The sequence below is a fragment of the Urocampus carinirostris genome, chromosome 8 (genome assembly GCF_059441175.1).
Source record: "Urocampus carinirostris isolate Australia breed hairy pipefish chromosome 8, RoL_Ucar_1.0, whole genome shotgun sequence".
NCBI classification, from domain to species: domain Eukaryota; kingdom Metazoa; phylum Chordata; class Actinopteri; order Syngnathiformes; family Syngnathidae; genus Urocampus; species Urocampus carinirostris.
In genome coordinates this window covers 22,768,420-22,791,836 of record NC_142356.1, presented here as the reverse complement: position 1 = coordinate 22,791,836, position 23,417 = coordinate 22,768,420, and the positions used below count along the sequence as shown (strand labels likewise).

Below are 23,417 nucleotides of genomic sequence, written 5' to 3'. Positions count from 1 at the left end.
TCTAGGAGGTAAAGCGTTTGCCTTAGAACCAAGAGGTCGCAGGTTCTATTGCCAGCTTCTCCGGGGTGAATGCCGAAGTGTCCTTGGGCAATAAGTTGCTATTGGTGTATGAGTGTGTGTGACTTTAAAAGTGCTTTATAAATGCAGACCATTTATCATACAGTTGAGAAGAATGTTTTTTGATAGTGGGCCCGATTCATTCAGTGTAAAGCAGCATGTTGTAGGTAGTTTTTCTCAAAACAGGAGTAACTTTGAAATGTTTACTTTTCCCAGAGAGGCTGGTATTTATTTATTTTAATTTTCTAAATTTTTGTCTTTGAATTTAGATGGAGTTTTGGACGAGAACTATTTCAACGGTATGTGCTCTGAATGTTTTTTGAATAATTTAAAGTACAGAGACTTCTCTCTACTTCGCGCTTCAGTTATTGCTGGTTCACTCCTTCTTGGATTTTTAAAAGAATAGATTTTGTCCTTGTCATTAATGTTGTATCGAGCATTGTGTTCAGGGGGGGGCAGATTAAGGAGGGCGCTCTGTGTTGGTTGGGTATGACTGTCTGTGTACGAGGCCCTGTTAGGCTTATGTGACTGTTTGCAAAGCCGTGATTGGCTGGTGTATGCTATCAAACAAACTGAGAAGCATGGCAACAGCTAACTCTTACTGGCCCGTTACATCAAAAATAAATTCATCAATTAAATCATACTCTGAGGAAACTCGGAACGAACACAAAGAAATGCTGATCACCAGTGGGTGCTTTATAGTTTATTATAGTGTTTCAGAAGCGACTTGGGCGGCGTTTGGGAGAATGTAAGAATGGTGCTGCCGCTAGGCTAACATTTCAGCTAGGCTAACATTTCTCTAAAGCCACCGCTGTGGACTTTGTATCTTGCAAATCACATGTCCATTAGCCATGAAATGGGTGACTCAGAGCCACAACTCGTGGGAAACCACTACATTTGGGACGGTCTTATTTTGATCATGGCTGAGATCTGTGTCCATTCGAGGACACAGAATGCTACAGCGCAGGGTTCTGGTTCCCATTAACCGCAAAAACTGAGCGATCTCTGTACTATTGATTCTTTCCCTGTGGTTTAAGTATGTCTTTTTTCTACTTGCTTGCTGGTAAAGCAAGAAATGTGGTTTCAATATAGTGCTTCTCCGAGCTTTTCAGTGTCATTGTTTGTCTCTGTAAGACAGAAAACACCATGAAAACACTGTTTCTTTGTTTGTCAGGTTTGGTCGTCTCTAGGAGTGTCAATGTAAGTAGTGCACCAGACGCTTCAGATCAGTAAGTTAGTCTGGTTGTTAGTCTTTTCTTTGAGTCCATAATCTTGACAGCTGTATTATATTGAAGTAAATGCTTATGGTTGGCTTGGCTGCTGGGGTACGATGACGTCCAGAAAAAGGCCCCCAATCCAAATAAGAGGTAATATTCATAGTCATACACCTTCTTAAATACTATGCCAACCCTGATACACCTTCATCTATATATTATAACTAATAATTACCATATAGTGCAGACTTTTAGGGCCATGTGCTGGTTCGATACTTTCGAGGACTGTTACAACAGAAGTTTGGTTTTGAAAATTCAAATATAAAATGCAGGGAGCACACGGGTACAACAGCAAACTTAGGAGAGAGATAATCTTTTGCCTGCATTTATCAGTGTGTGATACTCTTACTGGTAAGCAGATAGACTATAGTAGCATATGTCCAAGGGTTTCAAATTGTAATGTATGGCTACAATAAAAGCACTTCTACATTCTGTTATTATCACCTTATTGCCAGCTTCATGTAATTGTTTGAAAACTATTGCGGTCTCTTCGTTTTGCAAGCATCCACTCTGCCTGCACTTTCAGTGCTTTGACCTTGTTGTATCCGACAGCCAGAAATGAGATCATCAGCACGGAGACGAGAAGCCGACACGTCTCCTCCACCTACCCGCTGCCCTAAGTGACGGTTGTCATAGCGATTATTATGCCACCGAGCCTACTCTGATAAGTGAAGGATGGCTTTGAATGTGGCAGGCTCAGGTCACAACCTGGTTACTCCGAGCGATGGGGAGATGCATTTGCAGCCAGTAAACAAGTGTACACTCGCCAGTATGTCCCCATTTGAAAAGAGCGGGGCAGGTGTCTGCGTAATCGTATGTGGCGGACAATGCCTCATTTCCATCCGCTGCAATTGTTAAACATTGAGATTGTTGGATAAAATAAGACTTAATCATCCTCCCGGGATCCGCATTTAACTAGCTGTTAGCATTTTTCTGTAGTTTTTTCCTAGGATACATGTTTCAGAATAGGAGTGATCGTAGAACTCAAGACTGGGAAAAATCCTGACAAGTGTTCTTGTTGTCATTTACTGGTGCCATGGCCAAACGGATGTCAAACTAATGGCGACCGCTGAACATAATGTGCCGTTTCCCTTCATCTCCCTTTCTCCCGTCTCACTCGTCTTCTTTTCATTGCGGTTGATTCTGAGAGGAAAGCATTGATTGGTGACGTGCTCACACAGTGAAGGCCAAGTGAAATTGAGATGTTTTAATTTTTGCCTTCAAAAGGTTGGTCAAAATAAGCCCTTATACACCACAACAAAGTTAGCCCCCCCCCATACCCTTCACACTTGATTGCCTGAAAAACCAAAACAAGCCATTTTGAGTGTTTTATGTTGAGCAGACTTGAGGAAACCTTTATGGCAACGCACCCTCTTGTCCAACCATTACGATTGACACACCACTACCCATACTTTACATCTCTCGACAATGTTTAAGAATTACAGGACTCTGCCACAGCTGCTGCTGTTGAAAATGCATCTTAATTAATTCACAGCAGACACGGGTGTCAAAGTGGCAATCTCAAGAAGACAGGCTGCAATTCTTTGGGCAAGAAAAGTGTGAAAAGAACAGGCCATCACCCTGCTGTGTAGTTTTTTTTTTCTGGCATGCCGAAGCAGCTCACAGAGGTGATTGCGTGTGTGTGTTTGTGTTTGTGAGTCTCTGTTTGGGGCTGTATATGTGTGTCTGCGTGCAAGGCAAGTGAGAGCGAGTAGGAGGGTGGAAGGTGGGAGTGTATGTGGTGTCCATGTATTGTTTGTAAATCGCTATGCTGGGAAAAAGAGGGACATTCTGCACTTATAGCCACCAATCCATCTAGGTATGTGCAAAGCATTTTACTATAGGAGAAAGGTACAATTGATTAATTCTGATTGGAGTAACGTGGCAGCCAAGGATAAAGCTGCAGCATGGACTAATATCTCAATAAGCAATAAATTACAGACCGATCTCAACCGACCAATTATTTACATGAACCATGGTAATTATACGCATGGGATAGATATGATAGTTTTCACATTTAAGTTAAAGGGGTAATTCTTGCAATAATGTGCATTTTTTTAACCTATTTTCAAAGGATTTCATGTTAAGCATGATCAAATGCTTTTGCAAAGCCGCATGTGATCCACAAGGCCAAGATTACTCCCCTTTGACTGCTTGCAGATACTTAACTAAAGCATTCACGTCAGAAAAATACATCAACATACATCTTTCCTGCACTTGTGTCTTTTTTGCCTGTGGGTTAAGAAGGTTAGGGCAAAAGGGTGAGAATGCACGAAGGAAAGCGGTGAGTATGGATGTCGTGAAGAAGGAGCAGTGGCAGTAATTAAGTGTCCGGCTGCGCCCTGGCAGGGGTTGCCACGGCTGCAGGCTATGCTAATGAGCGCGCCCGGCGGTCAGGACTGCCTTATTAGCGCATGCTGGACAATATGGTGGGAGAGACGCTCCGCTGGTAGTCACAGAGTCTCGGCAAATGACTAACGGTCCTCCAGAGGAAGAAGGTAATTCTATTAATTGGCACAAGGTAGATCAGGATGGCCTTGTTGAGAAATCTTACTTAAGCTCTTTTGCACTTTTTAATGTCACTGTTCCTGTAGCAGCTAACTGGAAGTGTTGCATTTGAGGCTGCAGGGAAAGGTTTAAAAAGTCCCACTTTCCTAAACATTCAAGATTAACCCAAAATATTACCAAAAATGTAGCTAACATATTTTACTGACTGAATTTTACGTTTCTGGACCGTGCTCCACTTTCAAAGATAATCAATGTATGTTCCCTATAACCTCTTGTGGTATATTGCCCTTACTATTTACCATTCAGAATCTGGTCAACATTCTTTTATTTATATATATATATATATATTACTATGCAGTGTTTTCCACAGATTTGTTTCGCAACAATGGCTGCAAGCATTCCGCTAAACCGTGGCGTGTTGACAAAAAGCACAAAGAGAATCTCACCCGCATTGCAAATACAGTTCATCACCCTTTAAATGACCCTAAAGACATTTAATATTGAATGACATTTTGATACACAGACCAGTTTCCAAAAACTATAATTTGTCTGAGTAACCTCTAACTTTAAGTCCTCTGTAGGACTTAAAGTTAAAAATTGGACTAGCAACTTCTGGAAAAATATATGCATCCAAAGGTTACCAAAACTTAACATTTAAGAGTTGAAGTGTACTTTACACTTTGCTGTAATCGATTTCTCAACTTAAATAGCTGATGACCTGAACTGGGCTGATCGAAAGAAATGCACATTTTATGCTTCGCAAAGCTCTGTCCCTGCAAAGATCTACAATTAGGATATACTGTATATGATATATATTACTCTATATTAATCATTGACTTGTATTGAAATGTGGCACAAATGACCATTTATGGATTTTTGGCAATGGTCTCAGCCTCAAAGGTCTGTGGCGCCGACGGGCTGTACGTCAGAGGTGAAACGGGAAGGAAAAGTGTTCTTTGAGGGCAATGAGAGTATATAGACCCCCCTGAACTCAGCCAGACCCCTGAAATTCCTCATTGCAGATGGAGTGCACTTTACCACCACCCTTTTATTTTTCCCCTCCCGTGTTTTGGCGTTCCTATATTAGGGAGCGGTGAAAAAACACGACACTTTCTCTCATAGTCTCTTGTTGTTTAATGTACTAAACAGGGATTTAAGTCTTTATCACTTTTTGATAAGATTCCAAAACTGGATGTGCACATGTCAATAAAGTTCAAGGGGGTTCTATTATTTCCGTGAAGTGTAACTAAAGTGGTATGGCAACTCTGACACTTCATCGAAGGTTCCACACAACTTGAAAACGGGTCTCTGGAAATGGGGTCTTCAAGTATTCTTAGGTTGCTTTAGTTGGCCCGAGAATAACTCAGCTGTCATTGTTCTGAATATTTTAGAATGGGAGGCTAGAGGCAATGTTTTTTTTGTTGATTGAATTTACATCTTGAGGTTAAAAGTGTATTAGTAGCGCCCAGGGTCAAGTGTAGTGGATAGGGCAGGGGTGGCGAACATGTGGCTCTAGAGCCGCATGAAGCTCTTGGCCAATAAGAATGCGGCTCTTTGCCTCATCATATTTTCTATATACTTTGGCTCTTTGTTTTGTTTCATGCTAAGGTTTTTTTTGGGTGTATTGAGGGTGGACACTTTCCTTGAAATCAACACGAGAACAATACTTGTTGTATTATAAGGAGAGGAGTGTGTTATGGGAAATATGTTTTTAATTGTGTGTTTTTGTGTTTGTCTGTCTGTCATGGCAGCTCAGTGCGTGGTATGGCTCTTTGAATCCAATATAATTCAATTATTTATCAAATGAAATGAATTGAATAAACAATGCATTTAAAAATGTAATTAATGTATTGAACACGCCAATTGAAAGATTTAAACAAATGCAGGGATGTGAATGTGAGAACATTGCTCGCTTGTTTGTATCAGATTATTTTTCGGTCCTTTGAAAATTATGTCAAAACCTGTGAATTATACAGACGCTCCCCTATTTACGACCATTAGATTTATGAAAAATGGTAGATGTGAACATTTTTTTTTTTTGGGATGTTGAAAAATATTCGGGCATTGCTGAAGGTTGGATTTTGTATTGTGTGCACCTTTTCCTGAGTACAGGACATGACTGTAGTGCTTTTTTCCGCTGCTACTGGTGTGTGGTGGCGCTGTGAGAGGTCATCCAGCATAAATCTAGAAAAATAAATCCTCTTCCTAGTTTTTGTGACATTTTTATTGTTTAATATCTCGTTCATCCATTCAATATGGTTGGTGTAAAGTGTAAAGAAAATGCGAACCATTTCTTTTTAAATGAAAGTGGAATAAGAAAGCTTGATGCGGTTGAGAAAATGGTTGGATCACTTTTTTTCGTACACCCTCTACCACCGAGCAGGACCTCTTGAAGCCCATATTTCAAAAGTAAGTTGAACTTATCTTTATTTATCTTTGTAGAGCATATTATTTTAGGAAACATTTATTTTTTTTCATACAAAACAATACAGGTTACTAATACAAGCCTTAATCATATCAATATGAACAATATAGCACTGAAGCAACTTACGAACGATCGTCCGGAACCCATCTTGTTCATAAGTAGGGCAGTGTCTTTATAACTTCTGTTGATCTCACTACGACTACTTGACTCTGTACAGTCTGTGAGTGCTTTGCCATGTTGTTTGGGTTAGAAACAGTAAGAGGTCATGCTGTGGCATTCTGTTTCTATTCCAACTTATTATGAAGAAACAACTATTCGATGAAATAGGAGGAAAATATGTTTACCCCCATTTGATCCGTTATGGGGAAAAATAATGAGGGTTTTGTAGGAAAAAGCTTGCTTACATGAATGTCAACTTTGGTGCCCTCTTAAATTTGCTCTGCAAATTCTCAGACGTGTCTTTCCTTTGACATAGCCACTGTATTGATGCACCCCACCCTCCCTATTCCACCCTTAATCGGCTAATGGCCTCCTCTTTTTTCCTGCCCTCCCCTTTTTCATCCATCCATCCATCCCTTTCGCCTTGCCATCTCCTCCCTCTTCACTTTTCTGTGCCTGAGGTCAGTGAGGCCAATTTTCATGCCTGGCTAAGTGACAGAATGGCTTCGAGTGTATGGATGTGTATTTGTGTGTCCGTATGTGAGCCAAAGTAACAGAAGTCATGTGGGTGACCTCGCCTCAAACTGGAACTACCTTTAATTCAGTCCTTGTTTTTCCTTCTTCTTCCCCTGACTTAAACTTGGTTTTATGACCTAATGACCTAATATATCTTTATGATATGATGACATCACCATAATCTAAAGTCTCTTGTGGACCACAACCTGATAAGTTAGGAGATATATTATTGAAGTCTACATTACTTTCTTAGTACTTGTTGATTAATTGCAAGTTTTAATTTTGCATTGGTCTTTCTTTTATTGGGAATTAGCAAATGACCCACTTCAATATTGTCCTGAATGTGCTTATAAGTCCAGCACGAGTATGTTACAAAGTATACTGACCACTGACTAAAGCACTTTAACTCTTGTCGATTTGGCAAGTGAGTACAGCGCGTCCGTCCTAGTCTATGTATCTTTTCGGAGCTATACATTGAAATTATTCTACCATTATAGGATTGTTTTCACGAATCTTGTGATTTAGTGGTGGACCCAAATGCAGGAAGCAGGAAAAGGCAAGGAGCTCAAAAACAGATAGCATTTAATGACAAAACCATTAATAAAGTAACAAACACACGTCCAAAACAACAATAACCCTATCAGAACCATGTCTTTATGAATGTTCAGTCTAGTTAGGGACAGGTGTGGGGTGATTGGACACACCTGTCCCAATTACAAACCGATTAGTCGCCCTTTGGTGGACGGAGGCGTGCCCGACCCCATCAACAAATTTGTTTATCTTTATTCACAAGTACAGTTGTTGGGTGCTTTATGAATCACATAAAAACTGTCGGGGACAATTGTTTTCTGTTAATGGTATGTACATGTAATGAATGTCACATGGAATTTTCCTTACAAGCTGTCTTTTGGGGAAACAAATATACAGGCAGAAAATGTCATGATTAATTGTTGGTCAGTTTTACGGGATAGCTTTGAAAATTGCTGGTTTTATACGGAGTGTGATACAGAAGACCTGTTATCACCTCCTGACTGCTGGAAAATTTCATTCAGCATGCGTTGCTGCATATTTCTGTGCTAAGGCAAGTGGGCCTGCCAAATTGATCTTCCAAAAGCTTTTTGTTTTAGGAGAAGTCCATGGGCACCAAGAAATGATTACCTTGACTTAGAGTAGCTGCCAGTTTATTTCATATGTTTGTCTGTGAATACAGCACGTTTGCTAAAGTCATGCAAACATTTAATGCCATGTAGTGTTCAACAGTGGAGGTCCTGTGTGACTGCGTAGTGTTATTTAAGAGAGCTGAAACATTTTTTTCTCCAAAGTTTAAAAAAAATATAGGTTGTGCTTCAAAATAGCAACATGGAAAAAGACTAAAAGCACTTAGTGGAAATTGTCTTGTTTGATGACACCTTGACCTTAAGATATTGAAACAGTTCTGCCAAAGCCCAAAATGTTTCTGATAATGTATACAGACGTTTTAGCTGTATTATTAGTCTTTGACTGCTCGCTGCTTGTCCTGTGAAAGGTTAATACAGCAAAACCATCCCTGGCACTGCACCCTGTAGCCTGCAGTACATTTACCATATTACTGTCCTGCTATTTGTGCAGCCGGCGTTTGCACTTTGACTTGATAAGGCTCCCTCTTTGTCTACTATGCGCCGGAGTTATAACATCTGTGTTAACCGTCAAGAACATTCCTGACTGCTGTGCTGCTGAATCACCCGTGTATGAGTGTGGATATGCTAGTGATAACGCGTCCAGTCTGCTGTGCGGCCCGCAGGCTGTTTGCCTCAACAAACGCTAAATGAGTCCTCTTTTCTGTAGCAGATGCTGGCTGCCGCAGCCTGTGTCGCCGCCACCCTGTCGGTGAAGGGACCGGTTGCCGTACCGCAGGCTAAGCAGTTATAGCTGTCGCGAATGTGCGATCCACTTTAAATCATCTCTGGGGCTGTTTAGTGTGGACTATGGGAGAGCTTGTGCCAAATGAAAACCTTGTCCGTGACACAATTTTGAGTTTATTGCATGCATTAGGGCTTGACAATTTAGATTCTGGGCTTGATTGGATTTTGCCCCCTGTCCTTTTCAAAACTTACGCATTAAATGTCATGAAGTGTGAAGAATGAACAACCACGCATGGGAAAATGATAGATTAGAAGAATAATAGAATATACCTTTATTGTCATTGTTACAAAATGGGTTAACATATTGTGACAACGAAATTGGGCATGACACTCCAGTTTCACACATTCACAGTGTGGTAAAAAACCCAAGACGATAAAAGAACAGAGAAGATAAGGTTATAAAACAAGGAGGATAAGGTTATAGTTATAATTTACACAAGAAATGTCGGCATGTAGGATGTTACATACAGTTGGTATCGTTAGGGTTTGTGCAATATGCATTTGGTGCAAAAATAGTCATCATTGCAAAAATAGTCATCATAGTGCAAGAAATAGTCAACATATGCATTTGGTGCAAAAATAGTCATCATAGTGCAAAAAAGTCAACATTGTGCAAGGTGAGCAGTAAACATAGTGCAGTCAACATTGTGCAAGAAACATAGACATGAGTACCATTTACGTTCGTATGAGGTAGTGTTTTTGCAAGAGTTTTTCAGTTTTTTGTGCGGTGTGTGTTTAGGGTGGTAATGGCTCTGGGGAAGAAACTGTCTCTGAGTCTGTTTGTTTTTGTTTTGTGTGACCTGTAGCGCTTGCCGGAAGGCAGCAGGTCAAAGAGGTGGTGGCCGGGGTGAAAAAAGTCCTTAATGATGTTTTCTGCTCTGCTGAGGTAGCAAGAGCAGGCAATGTCCTCCAGACTGGGCAGAGAGCAACCGACGATTTTCTGGTCTGTTTTGATGACCCTCTGGAGCATTTTCCTGTCTGCTGCTGTCGTCGTCGTCGTCGTTGAGTCACTCAAGGCGCCTAAGGTAATCCATAGTAGCGCCAGACTCGCTCGTAGGAGGCTCCGTAGTTCTCCGAAGGAGAGGGGGCTGCGACTGTCCTGTGCCGCCAGGCCTGATGGGGTGTGACCCAAGCAAACCAAGCAGACGAAGCCTCTAAAGTCCTTAGTACATTCGGACAGGCCGGTGCAGGATTTATGGAAGCCCCGTTGACAGGTAGTACAGGTGATTGGGGTGTGGTCGCAGCGAATGGTTCGAAAGCACCACTGGCATTTGGACTGGGGGCCAGGGTTGCTCTCGAAGTCACCCGCCCTAAGAAGAACAGAGAGAGGAGAGTAGAAGAGAGAGAAAGAGGGACAGATAGAAAGAGAGAAAGACAGATGGAGTAAAATGCAAGAAGGGGGGAAAAGAGAGTGAGAGAGGTGGGGAGAGAGTAGGAAAGAGAGGGATAGAGAAAATGAAAGACAAGAGTGTAAAGGGGGAAGAGAGAAAAGGAGAGACAAAGAAGGAGAGAGGACCAAGAAAGAAAGAGAGAGCGAGTCTGAGTGGATTGAGTTGGATTCGTAAGGCTCCCCCGGGAGAGAGCCCATCCCAGGACACCACGGGAAGGTTCCTAGTCTTCGTCCTGCTCTGCTGCTGTGCACCCAGCATACCACACCGTAATGCAGTACACGAGAATGCTCTCCACTCTGGCTTTGTAAAAAGACACCTGCAGCTGCTGTTTTAGATGTTTTTTCCTGAGCACTCTCAGGAAATGCAGTCGCTGCTGGGCCTTTCCTACCACCGCTCTGGTGTTTGCAGACCAGGAGTGGTCGTCGGAGATGTGCACACCCAGAAATTTGAAAGAGTGGACTCTCTCTACACAGTCTCCTTTTATGATGAGTGGTGCTGGATTCCGGCCATTCCTTCTGAAGTCCAGTATCAGTTCCTTTTGTTTTTGTGGTGTTTAGTATGAGGTGGTTTTCCGAACACCACGTTGACAGTGACTCTATCTCATCCATGTACGCTGCCTCGTCCCCTTCAGAGATTAGGCCGATCAAAGTGGTATCGTCGGCGAACATAATGATTGTGTTTGTGGGGTGGGTCGGTGAGCAGTCGGATGTGTAGAGGGTAAAAAGCAAGGGGCTCAGTGCACAACCTTGGGGGAGCCAGTGTTCAGTGTTAGGGTGGGAGAGACGTGGTTACCGAGTTTCACGGACTGTGGGCGGTTCGAGAGGAAGCCCATTATCCAGTGGCAGATGGAGGGAGAGAGTCCTAGGTGTGTGAGTTGTGATAACCATAAACAAAATATAACTCTGAACAGAAATAATTTAGTATCACGGTATTCAAGAAGCTGTATGAAATTTGTAACATTGTTACTCTCTGCCGCAATCTACTGGCTTATGTTTTCATTGCAGCCTTAGTTTGCTTGCTCATGTTGCGCGTGCAAGTACATGTTTATCTTAGACATGTTCGAATAAACTCCTCCCTTTTCATGTTTGTTGGGGTTTGGGTTGGCATTTGGACTCTACTTAAAGCTGGCCTTTTCTTAATTTCGTCATTTTAACGCTGCACCAACAAACAAAATAACGCTGAGACAAGCATGATGTCACTCTCCAGCACTCCCCAATGCCCCTATTCCTGTAACCTATCATGTTCTGCCTTGAACAGCATTGCTAAATGTAGGATAAAAGCTGATAGGCACAGTGGAAAATAAAGCATATGGGCTCTTTGAATTCAGTTGGACATTGTCAACACATACATAATAAAGCAATCGTTCACTTTAAACATTTTAATGACACACTCAAAAACATTTTGATTTGTAAACAAAACAGTGTTTTATTTTCATTAAGCTGACATTGCTAGCTATTTCTAGAAAATGCCGATAGGCTTCCAAAGTTATCCTTGGGGATAACTAGTAGACCAAGGGTCTCCAATGTGGTGCCTGTGGGTACAAAGCTGCCCCCTAAAGACAGATGATGATACTTGTTCTGAAAATAGCCCACCAGTGCTGAGTCATTGTGATTTTCTAGTAAAATTGTTTTAGTTGTTAAATAAATCTAAATCTTCACACTTTTGCAAAAATGTACGCTTAATTCCAAGTCTTAGCCTGGTAATAAATAACACAGTAGCGACGTAGTAATAACATAAGTCATTAGTTTAGAAATGCATATCAAACTGGGTGTCATTTGTGCTAATTATTGACAAAAAGTAGCTCTCAGCTTGAAAAAGGTTGGAGACCCTTGTAGTAGACAATGAACCCTCCGACACCCCGATCAGTTTTTTTCTTTTGAAGTAGTTGTGAACATACAGTACAATCAAAACGGATCTTTTAATACTCTTTCTCCTAAACTCTGTCCCACTCCTACTCTTGTGTGTGTATCTGCTCACCCTTGTGCCCTCTGTTCACTACAGAGGTGGGGGAAATTGACTAGCTTCCAATTAGCTTCAGAAAGGTGGCTCGTTCAGTCTATTCTGCAAGCAGCCACTCATATTGATTAGAACAGGGGTGCTCACACTTTTTCAGCATGCAATCTAATGACCTAGTCAAAATGATCCGCCCACTTAAGCAAATGCAAAATGTCTAATTACTTTAAAATTTTAATGACACAAAAACATAAATAAATGAAAATTTTATTCAAGGACAGTGTAGCATTAAAGTATCATTTGTGTAAATGAATGCCATGACTGTTTCTTGATGCAGGGCTTTGATAAAATAAAAAGTAACGTAACCAAATTGTAACGTATCATGACTCAATTCAAGCCAATCTTTTATTCATTGCCAATGTTTTTGTCCAATAATGCTATTGCAAGAAATAAGTCTTACTGTACTGCTGTACTGCAGGCTTAGGTGTTAATACATTGAAAAATGTTAAATGACAAATGATCGGAATCATGAAAATACATAGTGTTACAAACACAATGTCACAAAAGTGAGTACATCCCTCATATTTCTGCGAAAATTTCATCATAATGTTTCATTGAACAACACTGAAGAAACGTCTCATTGAGACAATTTAAAGGTAGTCCGTGTAAAGCTTATATAGAAGTGTAAATTTATTCATCCTTTCCAAAAACTCCAAATATAACCATTAGTAGCTAAACCCTTGGTAACAAAAACAATAAGAGCCACAAATGGATCAAGAAGCCTCCCAACAATTCTTCTGCCTGAAGTTTATTTCCAATGGCGCTTGCTGCCTGTTTCCGTGACAAATCAATGTCAAGCATTACAGTAGCACATATTTTACTGTATGATTTGCTTCACAATATTACTATAAACTAAACAATACTGTCATGTTTGTGTAAATAAAGTTTTGTATAAAGTCATAATTTGAAGCGCATAACACAAATATTTTACAGATGTTATAGGTTTTCTTTTTTGCAGGGTATGGACAGCTTTGACGCTAAAGCCAAGAAGGGTTTTTTGCAAAAAGCCAGATTGGCGACATATTTGACTCTCTGCTGGCAGGTTCGAGAGTTAGCCTTCCCTCAAAGCTTGAGACACCTTGGGTCAGCAATCTAGTTATTTGCCAGTAACCACATTACATCCATTAGTAGCCCTCGGTGCTTTTCCTCATGTCACATGAAAATGGGTCGAGGCCCTGCCCTCTACTCACACTGGCTTTTTTCTCTCTGACTTTTGCTTGGTCTTGGTCAATCCATCTCGGGTAGCAAAGTAATAAAAAGGTACATTCTTTTGTTAACATTCTGTAGTGTGGACAAGTCGAGGAGTTACTCTGATTGAGTACCGGTAACCATAAGTGCTTTATGTAGTATTGCAAAAACATTTCCTCTTATAAAACTTTACACCAACTACTTGTTGGGAGTCTCTGCCATCTCTCTGTGAAATGCAGCATGTTACACTTTAACTTGTTATTTGAAATTACTGTACACTAGAATTACTGAAGAATAGTGAGATTGGCTGGTTGGCGTAGAGTGATAAGTTTTTCATTCAAGATGCCTCTCCAGTATTTAGCGTAAACAAACATGTTAACATGGTATTGGAGAGACATATTGCTTAATTTTGAAATTGGTATTATCTAGTAGATTTGTGATATGCCCCGTAAACCCTAGTGATGATAAGCGCCTGGAAAATGAAGGATCGAATTTGATGGGAGGCTCTGTGATTGAGCTAAAGATGTTTTTTATGTAATTCTCAATTGTACACTTTAAGAGTATTATAATGACTTCCCTATAGTAGATCTAGCAGCCATTTGTTTGTGTGTCTAATTTCATTCAAATCTGTTTTACATCTGCTAAATGGTGCTCCATAGCATTAAAGGTTTTGTTTTGGTAGGATTTATGCCCTCTTTGCATTTGCGCATGGTACTTTCTACCAGAGCTGTGTATTGTGACAAACATTCTTTGATTTGGTACTTCTTTCCTCAACTAAGCGAAACGTCCAAATATGTATCACAAAAGTGGTCTCTGATGACTGTGTCCCCCTTTTGATGACCGTGTTGCTCCATTCTGGTATCTCATCACGGGCCAACTGTAAGTATCCCCACTGACTGGTTTTAGTTCCCTGGCCACTGTTTTTCTTTTTACTGTAAACACAATGCGGATCACTTGGCATGCAAAAGGTTAAGGAAGACATGTTTTAAAATTTGTATTTTCTCAATCCGTTTGTTTGATGATTTTTCTCATAATAACATGTACAACTGGCAAAGTCCCGTGACCGTTTTGTTAACATGTATCAGGAATGCTTTCTCCTCTTTGTTCACCCTTGTCTGGCAAGCTGTAATATTTTGCTTATGAATATTGATACACCAAGTGTATATTAATGACCCTGGGTGACCTTAACCCTATCCTTATTGGCTCCCCGTTGGTGTCTTGTGGGCTCATGAATATTAATGGAGTTCTGTAACCTCCATTACCCTAATCTTTGCTGTCTAGCCTCCCAGATGGATAGGGTTGTCATAGTAACGCTGCTACTCCTCGAGACCAAGGATGGCAAGAATATAGCTAGAAGAAAATCAAAATTACTTAAGACATATCCTGAACGTTTAGCAGAAATCCCAGATTATTTTGAAAAAAAAAAATTGTAAGACACTTTGAAGTAGTGAATTTAAAACTTGCCAATTATTTTTGGCTTGAAGGTGGTAATTGTTTTATGAATGTACAAAGTGGCTGTTCATTTTAAACAAGTATCCAAAATAATTTCTGATATTCTATTACCCTCGCCTGCTACTGTGATGTCCTAATGTCAATGTAGATATGTGGGTACATTCTGTTTCTCATCAAAACAAGAACACCGAGCTCAGGAAAACACATTCTATAGATGGAAATTACATGTAGAGCATTATCCGGTTCAAAAATCCTTTAAAATCTTTTCGGGAAATTAGCTGAAACTTGAATGTTTTCCTCCTTGTTATTAAATAGGCTGTTAAAGCCTTGTAAAAATGTGGCACCATTGGCTTGTGCCTGTGTAAAGTGGGGCATTGTTGTAGCACTGTATTGACATTCTCACTGTAGCTGCTTCCATTAAATGTTTGGTAAAAGAGGAGCAACGTTTGCATAATTTGGATAAAGGAAAAATTCAACTTCTGCTTGCATTGATCATTCATTCTCGTCCCATCTCATGAATACTCCTAATAATCGCACAAGGTTTACCGGCTCAGCAGAAGATTAAGATAAAAACGTAGAAGGTGGGCACGCAAAAGTAAACGTCAAAGAAGGCTGCAGCCATGAACAACAAAACGTAGAAAATAAGGTGGTGACCATGAACAACAGACCTTGCGCTTGTACTGATCGGTGACAAGACAAATCCTCTGCACTTGTTTCGCACAAACTTTAGTCTACTGCTGCTTCTATGACATTTATTAACTGAAGACAAACTTAAGGTTTGAGTGTTTTGTTGTAAAGTGCCTGGTCCTTTAAAAATTCAGGACAGTTTAGAATAGGAATAATTATTTGAACAAAAAAGTCTATTTTTACATCTGGGTTTATATTTATTTTTGTTTACATCTTGTTACATTTAGCGTGTTATATTATATGGATGGGGCAGCACGGCGGCGCAGTGGTTAGCGCTTGTGCAGCTCAGTTCTAAGGTCCTGGGAACCTCCTGTGTGGGTTCAAATCCAGCTACCGGACTTCCTGTGCGGAGTTTGTATGTTCTCCCCTGCTTGCGTGGGTTTCCTCCCGGCACTCCGGTTTCCTCCCACATTCCAAAGACATGCATTTCAGGTGGATTGGCCGGTCCAAATTGTCCCTAGGTGTGAATGAGCGAGCGAGTTGTCTGTCCCTCTGTGCCCTGCGATTGGCTGGCAACCAGTTCAGGGTGTCCCCTGCCAAATGCCCGATGATTGCTGGGATGGGATCCAGCACCCCCGCGACCCTACTTAGGATAAACGGTGCAGCTAATGAGATGAGATTATATAGATGTCCAATCTAGTGTTACAGGGACACTGTGAAGTATTTGACCACTAGATATTGCTGTATTGTGTAGTGCAACCAGATACGAGTGCACTACACAATAGCACAATGCAGAATATAAACTATGGAGACTGCAGCATTTTTCTTCTAAGCTATTGCCCAGCCTTTCACAAGGTTTTTGGTGGTACCTGTTGCAGCAAGATGGCGTATAGTCATGTTAGCTCCCATTTGGCGAGCCTCATGTTATGAAAATAAATATAAATTTATCAACCTAATGAGCATTAAAACAAAATATGTTTATATGGTAGTTAATGTATTTTTGCTTATTAATTGAATTGATTTTGTTTTGATTTTATTGAACTTATTTTTTAACGACGAGGGGGCTCTTAATAAGACACTGAGTCCCTTTAATGAAAATGACTGCTTGTCATCACTTCTAACATATCTACCTTATGGGACTGGGTCGCATGACGACTACATAAAAAATAACCCAAAAAGTGTTTTGTTTTTTTTCCCAAGCTTCTGCCAAAAAAAAAATATATATATATATATATATATATATATATATATATATATATATATATATATATATATGTGTGTCTTTTTTTTAAAAAAATTTTTTTCGACATGTCTCAACAACAACCCAATGAAAGCTTTCTTATGCAACCAAACTTGTTGTGACACAATTAATCTAGATCAGGGGTCATCAACGTTTTTGAAGCTGAGACCCTATTTCTGTTACGTTCACAGTTCACGGAACCCCTAATTGCCAGGGTTGTCGGGGCACCACTCCTGTTGTGTGCCTTGGCCAAGAATAGCCTGGTGGGGCCCATTCCTCTCCAGGAGGGTTTTTTTTTTTGGTAGGGGTTTGTTCCCCCTTGTGGTACAGATAGTACTGGTTTCCATGGTTACCAGAAGCAGGAGGAACATCCTTATACAACCTAGATACAGCACTTTTATTATCTGATCGCCGTTGTTTTATATTGTTGAGTTTCATCCCGCTCTTCAGAGATGAGCCCGACACAGGCAGCGGTGTGTGACTAGGTCCTAAATGACGTAGGCAAAACTATTTTCTTCCGAAACTTTGAGTATCACATTGTACAATACACATTTTTATATAAAAGCCTATGTTTTTCAATGTTGTGACTATGTCGATTAGAAATCAAATTTACTAGAAAATCGCAATGACCTATATGCCAGCTCCTCAGGTGTTTTTAGGGGCTGTGAGTGTAAAAGCTGATTCAAACCAATGTAAAGTTTTAACCCTCTTTTTCTGCTACTGTAGATGTGGACAGCAATGACGAAGGCGGACCTGACAGTGGCGCTGCAGAGGAAGAGGGTTGGTTCGGGAATGCATCAGACACCCGCTCTGAGTCTTCATCCTATGGTGACACCCAGGATGATCTCTTCCTGCCAAGGGGCTCGTCCCCAGATGACACTCACGAAAGCCCGACTGCCTGTCCTACGCCTGTTCACCGCGCCTCCTTGGAACTCCTGGGACTGGGCGGTGGCGCTTTCTCACCGCAAGACACAGTCTCGTCAGTGGTGTCATCGCTCTATGGTGAGGCGGCATCCCGTGCCCTTGGGAAGCCCCTCAGCAGCAACCTGCGGCGCCTCCTTGAGGCAGGTTCACTAAAGCTGGACACTGGGGACTTCCTGAGCCGGGCATCCCGAGGAAGCGAATCCCCGCCGATAGGCCTAGCATCGCCCCTGACCCTTTCCCCATCTTCACACCATGCTCAACAACTAAGCGCACTTGCTCGTAAGCTGGCCAACAGTAACAGTGGGTCGGCCTCACCTGCCCCGTTGGCACCATCGCTCACCAACGTTAAACAAGAGCAGCAGGACCACTTCAACTCCCAGAGCAATGGTGGTAACTTTGTTTGGGCAGGCATTGCAGACAAGTGGCTGTGTACTGGACGCTCTACGCCCAGCGGGTCCAGTCTCTCGCCAGACTCTGCTATCCAAAAGTTAAAAGCGGCAGCCAACGCAGTACTCCAAGACAAGAACGCTGTGTCGGCCACCGCCATGACCACCAACTCCTCTACCCCCGCTTCGTCCGTAGTGCCGCCCCTCGGAGGGGCCGGTACCCGGGGAGATGATGCGGTGCGCTTTGATGCCTTCAACTCTCCTTTCAGCCCGCAGTCGGCGAGCTCCACTTTGGCTGCGCTTTCCAAGAAAGTCAGCGAGAGGAGTCACGGTTCGTTGACGCCCGGTGCGCCCACAGACCAGCAGAATTCTGCAACGTCTTTCCTGTCACTCGTGTCCATGACCTCTTCGGCCGCCTTGCTCAAAGAGGTGGCAGCCAGGGCAGCGGGGAAATTGCTCACCGAGAAGGAGGGTTCTCCCCTGTCGGGCAGTGGGGGAATCCTCCAAGAGGATGTCAAACCCCTGTTAGACAAGAACCACAAAACCCCCACGCCATCAACACCAACGCAGGGCCTGGAGCTATTGTTGCCCTCTACACCAAAAGGAAGAGGAAAACCCAACAGCCAAGCAGGTAATATGAATTAATTTTTCACGACTTAATCCTCTACACACAGTATGGGGCAACGATTGGATAGATTTGTTTATCTAATCCCCTCCAAAAAAAGCAAAGATGTTCTCTATACCAATAATGAACTATAATTTTATTTGTTTGAGTCCCACATCAACCGAGAAGGATAAAGATGATTTAGGTAAAAATAGCTTTTTATTATAAAGCGTGTTAATGATATATCTTTACCAAGTGTCTTTTTGCATCTAGGGTGCATTTGGTTCACGCTTCAAACTAAGTTCGCTATTCGTAAGCAATTATAATTTTCAACTATTACATTAACACACGCAAATATAGATTTCTTAACAATAATATTTGAACAGAGCAGTTTAACCTGGAGTTTAAATGTAGCACCATTTCCCAAAAACAGTAGAAGTAGAAAAAAAAAAACACAATTAAAAATATAAAAAGGCCAGTTTGAGGATAAGTAAATTCCAAGATATTATCAACTAAGCAATAGTATGACACATAGTATGAGACATTGTTTTAGAATAAGAAAATAGTATTATTTAGAGACATTTAAAGGGTAAGCCAACCTTAAAGAAAAACAAATATAGTCATATATTTTAGAATTAAAATGTGTGGTAAACGCAGTAAATCAGCCTGTTCCACTTTTTTTCGGAGGGCAGCTATCTAACTACCGCTACTTTCTGATTTGTAACGGTTGTTCACAACGGAGGATAATCATCTGGTAATCAGACGAAGACTGACATAGACAAAAAAAAGGGGGGGGTCAGAGAACCTTTTTGACTGATTTTCCCTTTAAAATAAAATACAAGCACTTACTTTTGAACTTAAATGTGATTTTTACGCTTGCCCTAATAGTCCTTGAAACTGTACTTGTTTCCGCCACTGCAATTAATTATCACCATAGAAAGAAAATGAAGTGTCAGCCTACCAAGAAAGTCTCAGGAAAGGGCAGGGTGGGCTCCATAGGGGGCCTTCCTACCGAGGCTACCAGGGCTGCCAAAAAGCTGCGGGTGGAGACACTACTAGAGTGGGTCTGGGCAGCTTGGAACCCTGCTAACCGGAGACGCAAGTGCATTGATCGCCAGGGCTGATATTAAGGTCAAACACTCCATATTTCCACTGACTAAATACAGATGTGTGAACATTCACTGCCTGCACGCAGTTTATTCTGGAAGATATGGACATGTAAGCCAAACAGGAAAAAGGGTAGAACAAGAGACTTACGTGGCCTTAAGGGGAGAACAGAATGTTTTCAAAGAGATGGATGGCCACTTTTGAAGGATTGTGCTGCAACCCTGAGCAAATCTAAAATGGCGGGATGAAATTGACTTCAGACAGATGAGGTGGCCGATGTAATATTTTGTGATCTGCATGTTAAAAAGGTGGTGGTGAAAGAGGGGGTAAAGGAGGGTTGTAGCAGGGCTTGCTGTAGCCTGACTAGACATCAAGGTCGAGTGATGCTGTAAAAAGGCAGGTATGTTGTTTGGTGGCCAGACTGAAAATGTGACCTTGAGTATTGATGACTATGCCTTGTTTTTTATTGGCGTCTCCGACTACTCCCACTGTAAAAAACATTTAGTGCTCTTTTTTTTTTAATTTGACATTACCAATTCCATTTCGTTTTTTTCTTACCCGGATTTTACGCACAGCCATCATTGTAGCAATTTTCATTCTTAGCTTGACTGTCACAGAAAGAACTGATCAACTATGTAATTGATATGATTATGCAAAGTAGTCCCATCCAAGTCAATCACAAAAATGTCTCAAAGGACTGCACAGGATTACAATTACACAAAAGGGCATCTTGGTTGTGAAAAGAATCGGAAATTAGCAAGGTTTATGCTGCGTCAACTACCCCTGCCATGTTCTATCCGATGTTCATTGATTTAACACCATAAATCTAAATGTGCTGTGATCCGCATTTAAGTTTTTGTAACAGCACAACTCAAATGATAGCCGGGGCTAAACCGAGCTAAACAGAAAGCCCTTCACAATTAAAAATGATCCTGTGTAATATTCATTTTCTTCCTGGCCTTGAAGCGTCGATTTAGTTCTGTACAAACTCTGGCTACTTCAAAAGTATTTAGGAGGATCTGCACTAAAACATAATGTATTGTACACAACTCTGCCTTTTAAAACTGTATTCAGTACAGCAAAAGCACTTAAGGCCACTTTTGTTAATCAACAATGTGTTTGAGAATGAATTTCTTCTCAAGAAATAATCTCTTACGTTTTGCTTTGATCTTTTCTCTAAAAAGTTTTACTGAATGAATCCTAGATCTGTAAAACATTTCATCCAATGACTCTTGGTTCCCTCCACTTAAACATTACTCAATTTTCTTCTCTGCTACATCCACATAAATGATTAACTTAGGTAAAGCATGTAAACACATTAGTTTTAGTGTTCTTCTAAATAATGTGAATTAAGTAATCTGTGTTCTCTAATGTTAGCATGTGCATCATCCCATTCCTAAAGCACTTATTCAAACAGAGGTTACAGCTCAGTAGCCTAGATGGTAAGGCGCCCGCTTTGAGACTGGGAGGTTCGGGTTCGCGCCCCGGCCGAGTCATTCCTAAGACTTAAAAAGTGGTCGGCGGCGCCCTCTCTTGGCTGCGGCTGCATCGGGTCAGATGCAATCGACATTTCGTTCTGTGTACATTGTTACACAGAATGACAATACAAGGAAATTATTATTATTATTATTATTATTATTATTACAGGCTTCTGGAATCTATCCCAGATTACTTCAAGCAGTATAAAGCACGGTACAACCTAACTGATCTCGTCCTGTAACAAGGTTCCTGCGGATCCTTGAAAAGTTTTAAAAGGCTCCCAATTAGCCAGTCAAATTATTTATTATGAAAATAAGGCCTTAATTGCCATTACATTTCTTAAATCCAATTGTCGAAAGTCTTAATTGTGAACACATTAATACGGTTTATATTTATTTGAATTAAAAAGATTTAAGTCAAGTCAAGTCATGTTTATTTGTATAGCCCTTAATCACAAAGAGTCTCCAAGGGCTGCACAGATCAAAGACTATTGCGAACTACAGACTATTATGACACCATCGCCTGATATTGTCAACAAGAAATATAGGTTATTCATATGCTATAGAATAGAAGTGTGTTTTAGGCTTAGATTTAAACATTCGATCTAAAGTTGCAGATCGAATCTCAGGGGTAAGAGCGTTCCACAGCACCGGGGCCCGAATGGAGAACGCTCTCGGACCTGCGGATCTCTTCTTGGCTCTTGGAATAGAGCCTTTAAATAAAGGAAATGACGCAACTTCTCCTGAAAGAAGATCAGAGAGTTCAGAAACTATGCCAGTGCTTATATTGCGTCTGCTAAATCCTTCAGTTTTTTTAATACAACCTTTAGCCAGCACCTCAAATGTAACTAAATAATGATCAGAAATAAAGGTAGTACACGGTAACACCGTCACGTTTGAGGTTGAAACTCGAGTCCGAATCATTAGTTACAATTTTTTTTTTTAAAGTAATTTACTGATTTACTTTGTTGGTAACATGGCGTGATCACAATACCAAAGCTATCAAAATGGTGATGTGGATTTTGTCGGGCCTTTCTGAAGGGGACTCATGTCTTATGTCTACCAACAATACACATAGCAACTTCGAACAGAGACGTTTACTTTGGACCATGGGAAAGTGTAACTTTAATGGGAAGTGGCTGTCCGACAAACTTTTTGTGCCATGGCTAAAAGCTGTGCCAGGTAATGTGTGTGAGGCACCATGTATTGTGTGCATGAAATATTTGTGGGTTGTTGTTTTTTTGTTGGTTTCAATTGTGTTTTTTTGCCGACTAGGTCTTAAATTTGATTTCAAAAGGCATTTAAGATGTCTTGAATTAAACTTGTATGGAGCTGTTATAAATTTAAATGCTCTTTATCCCACACGTTATATTGGGTATTTTTGTATTCTATAGCTCTTATTTTAGTTTCTAACTCAAGGACACTGCTGGAAATATGATTTTCCCTACGGGAATGAATAAAGTATCTATCTAACTATCCATCTATCTAAAAACCCTTAATATTTCCTGTTTAAAACATGTTAGTAATTTTTCCTTGAACATTTTAAAACACCTAGCACTTTATTTTTAAATCTAATCTAGTATACAACAAAGAATAAAGATTAATTTTACTCCTCAAAGACCTGACGGGTAATGAATCTTCGTTCCCTTCAATCTTGCATGTGAGTTATTAATTCTTTTTTTAGTAAGCCATGCTTGCATATAAATCTTAGCCCTCTTATCAAAAACCAATTAAAATATAAATCTTAAAATGTCTCGAAGTAGCACGGGTTCTTTGTGTTTGTCCCTTTTGTGGTAAGCATGATGCTTTTCTTTTCTTAAACGGACCTTGCCTCCACCGTTCGTGCTGCAGATGGCCATTTATTGTTGCAAATAGGCAGTCTCGAGCTTTTACACCTCGGGTCAATGAATGGCTGAGCGCAGTCATTTCGCCAAACACTGATTACCAGATGTTTTTTCCTGAGGAACACGGCCGGAATACTCATGAAGCCATCCTGACAGGCCTGTTTAGAATTTGTAATACCATCGTGTCTCCTTCTAATAAGACCAATTAAACAGTAATGGAAGCTGGATATAAAGCCAACAACAATAATCGAGGCGCTAAAAAAAAAGGACAATTTTACTCTCATTTCCAGCTGCCATTTCCCGCCACAGTCTTCGTAAAGGTT

At 40.9% G+C, this 23,417-nt stretch overlaps 1 protein-coding gene across 2 annotated transcripts in view; it reads left to right on the top strand.

Annotated features, from left to right (window-relative positions):
- znf827 (zinc finger protein 827) overlaps positions 1 to 23,417 on the top strand; it is a 103,808-nt gene that overhangs the window by 14,619 nt on the left and 65,772 nt on the right. For both annotated transcript variants that reach the window (XM_088342013.1, XM_088342014.1), the window contains exon 2: positions 17,478 to 18,692. In XM_088342013.1, the coding sequence (XP_088198139.1) occupies positions 17,478 to 18,692 (1,215 nt within the window). The remainder of the gene's footprint in view (positions 1 to 17,477; positions 18,693 to 23,417) is intronic.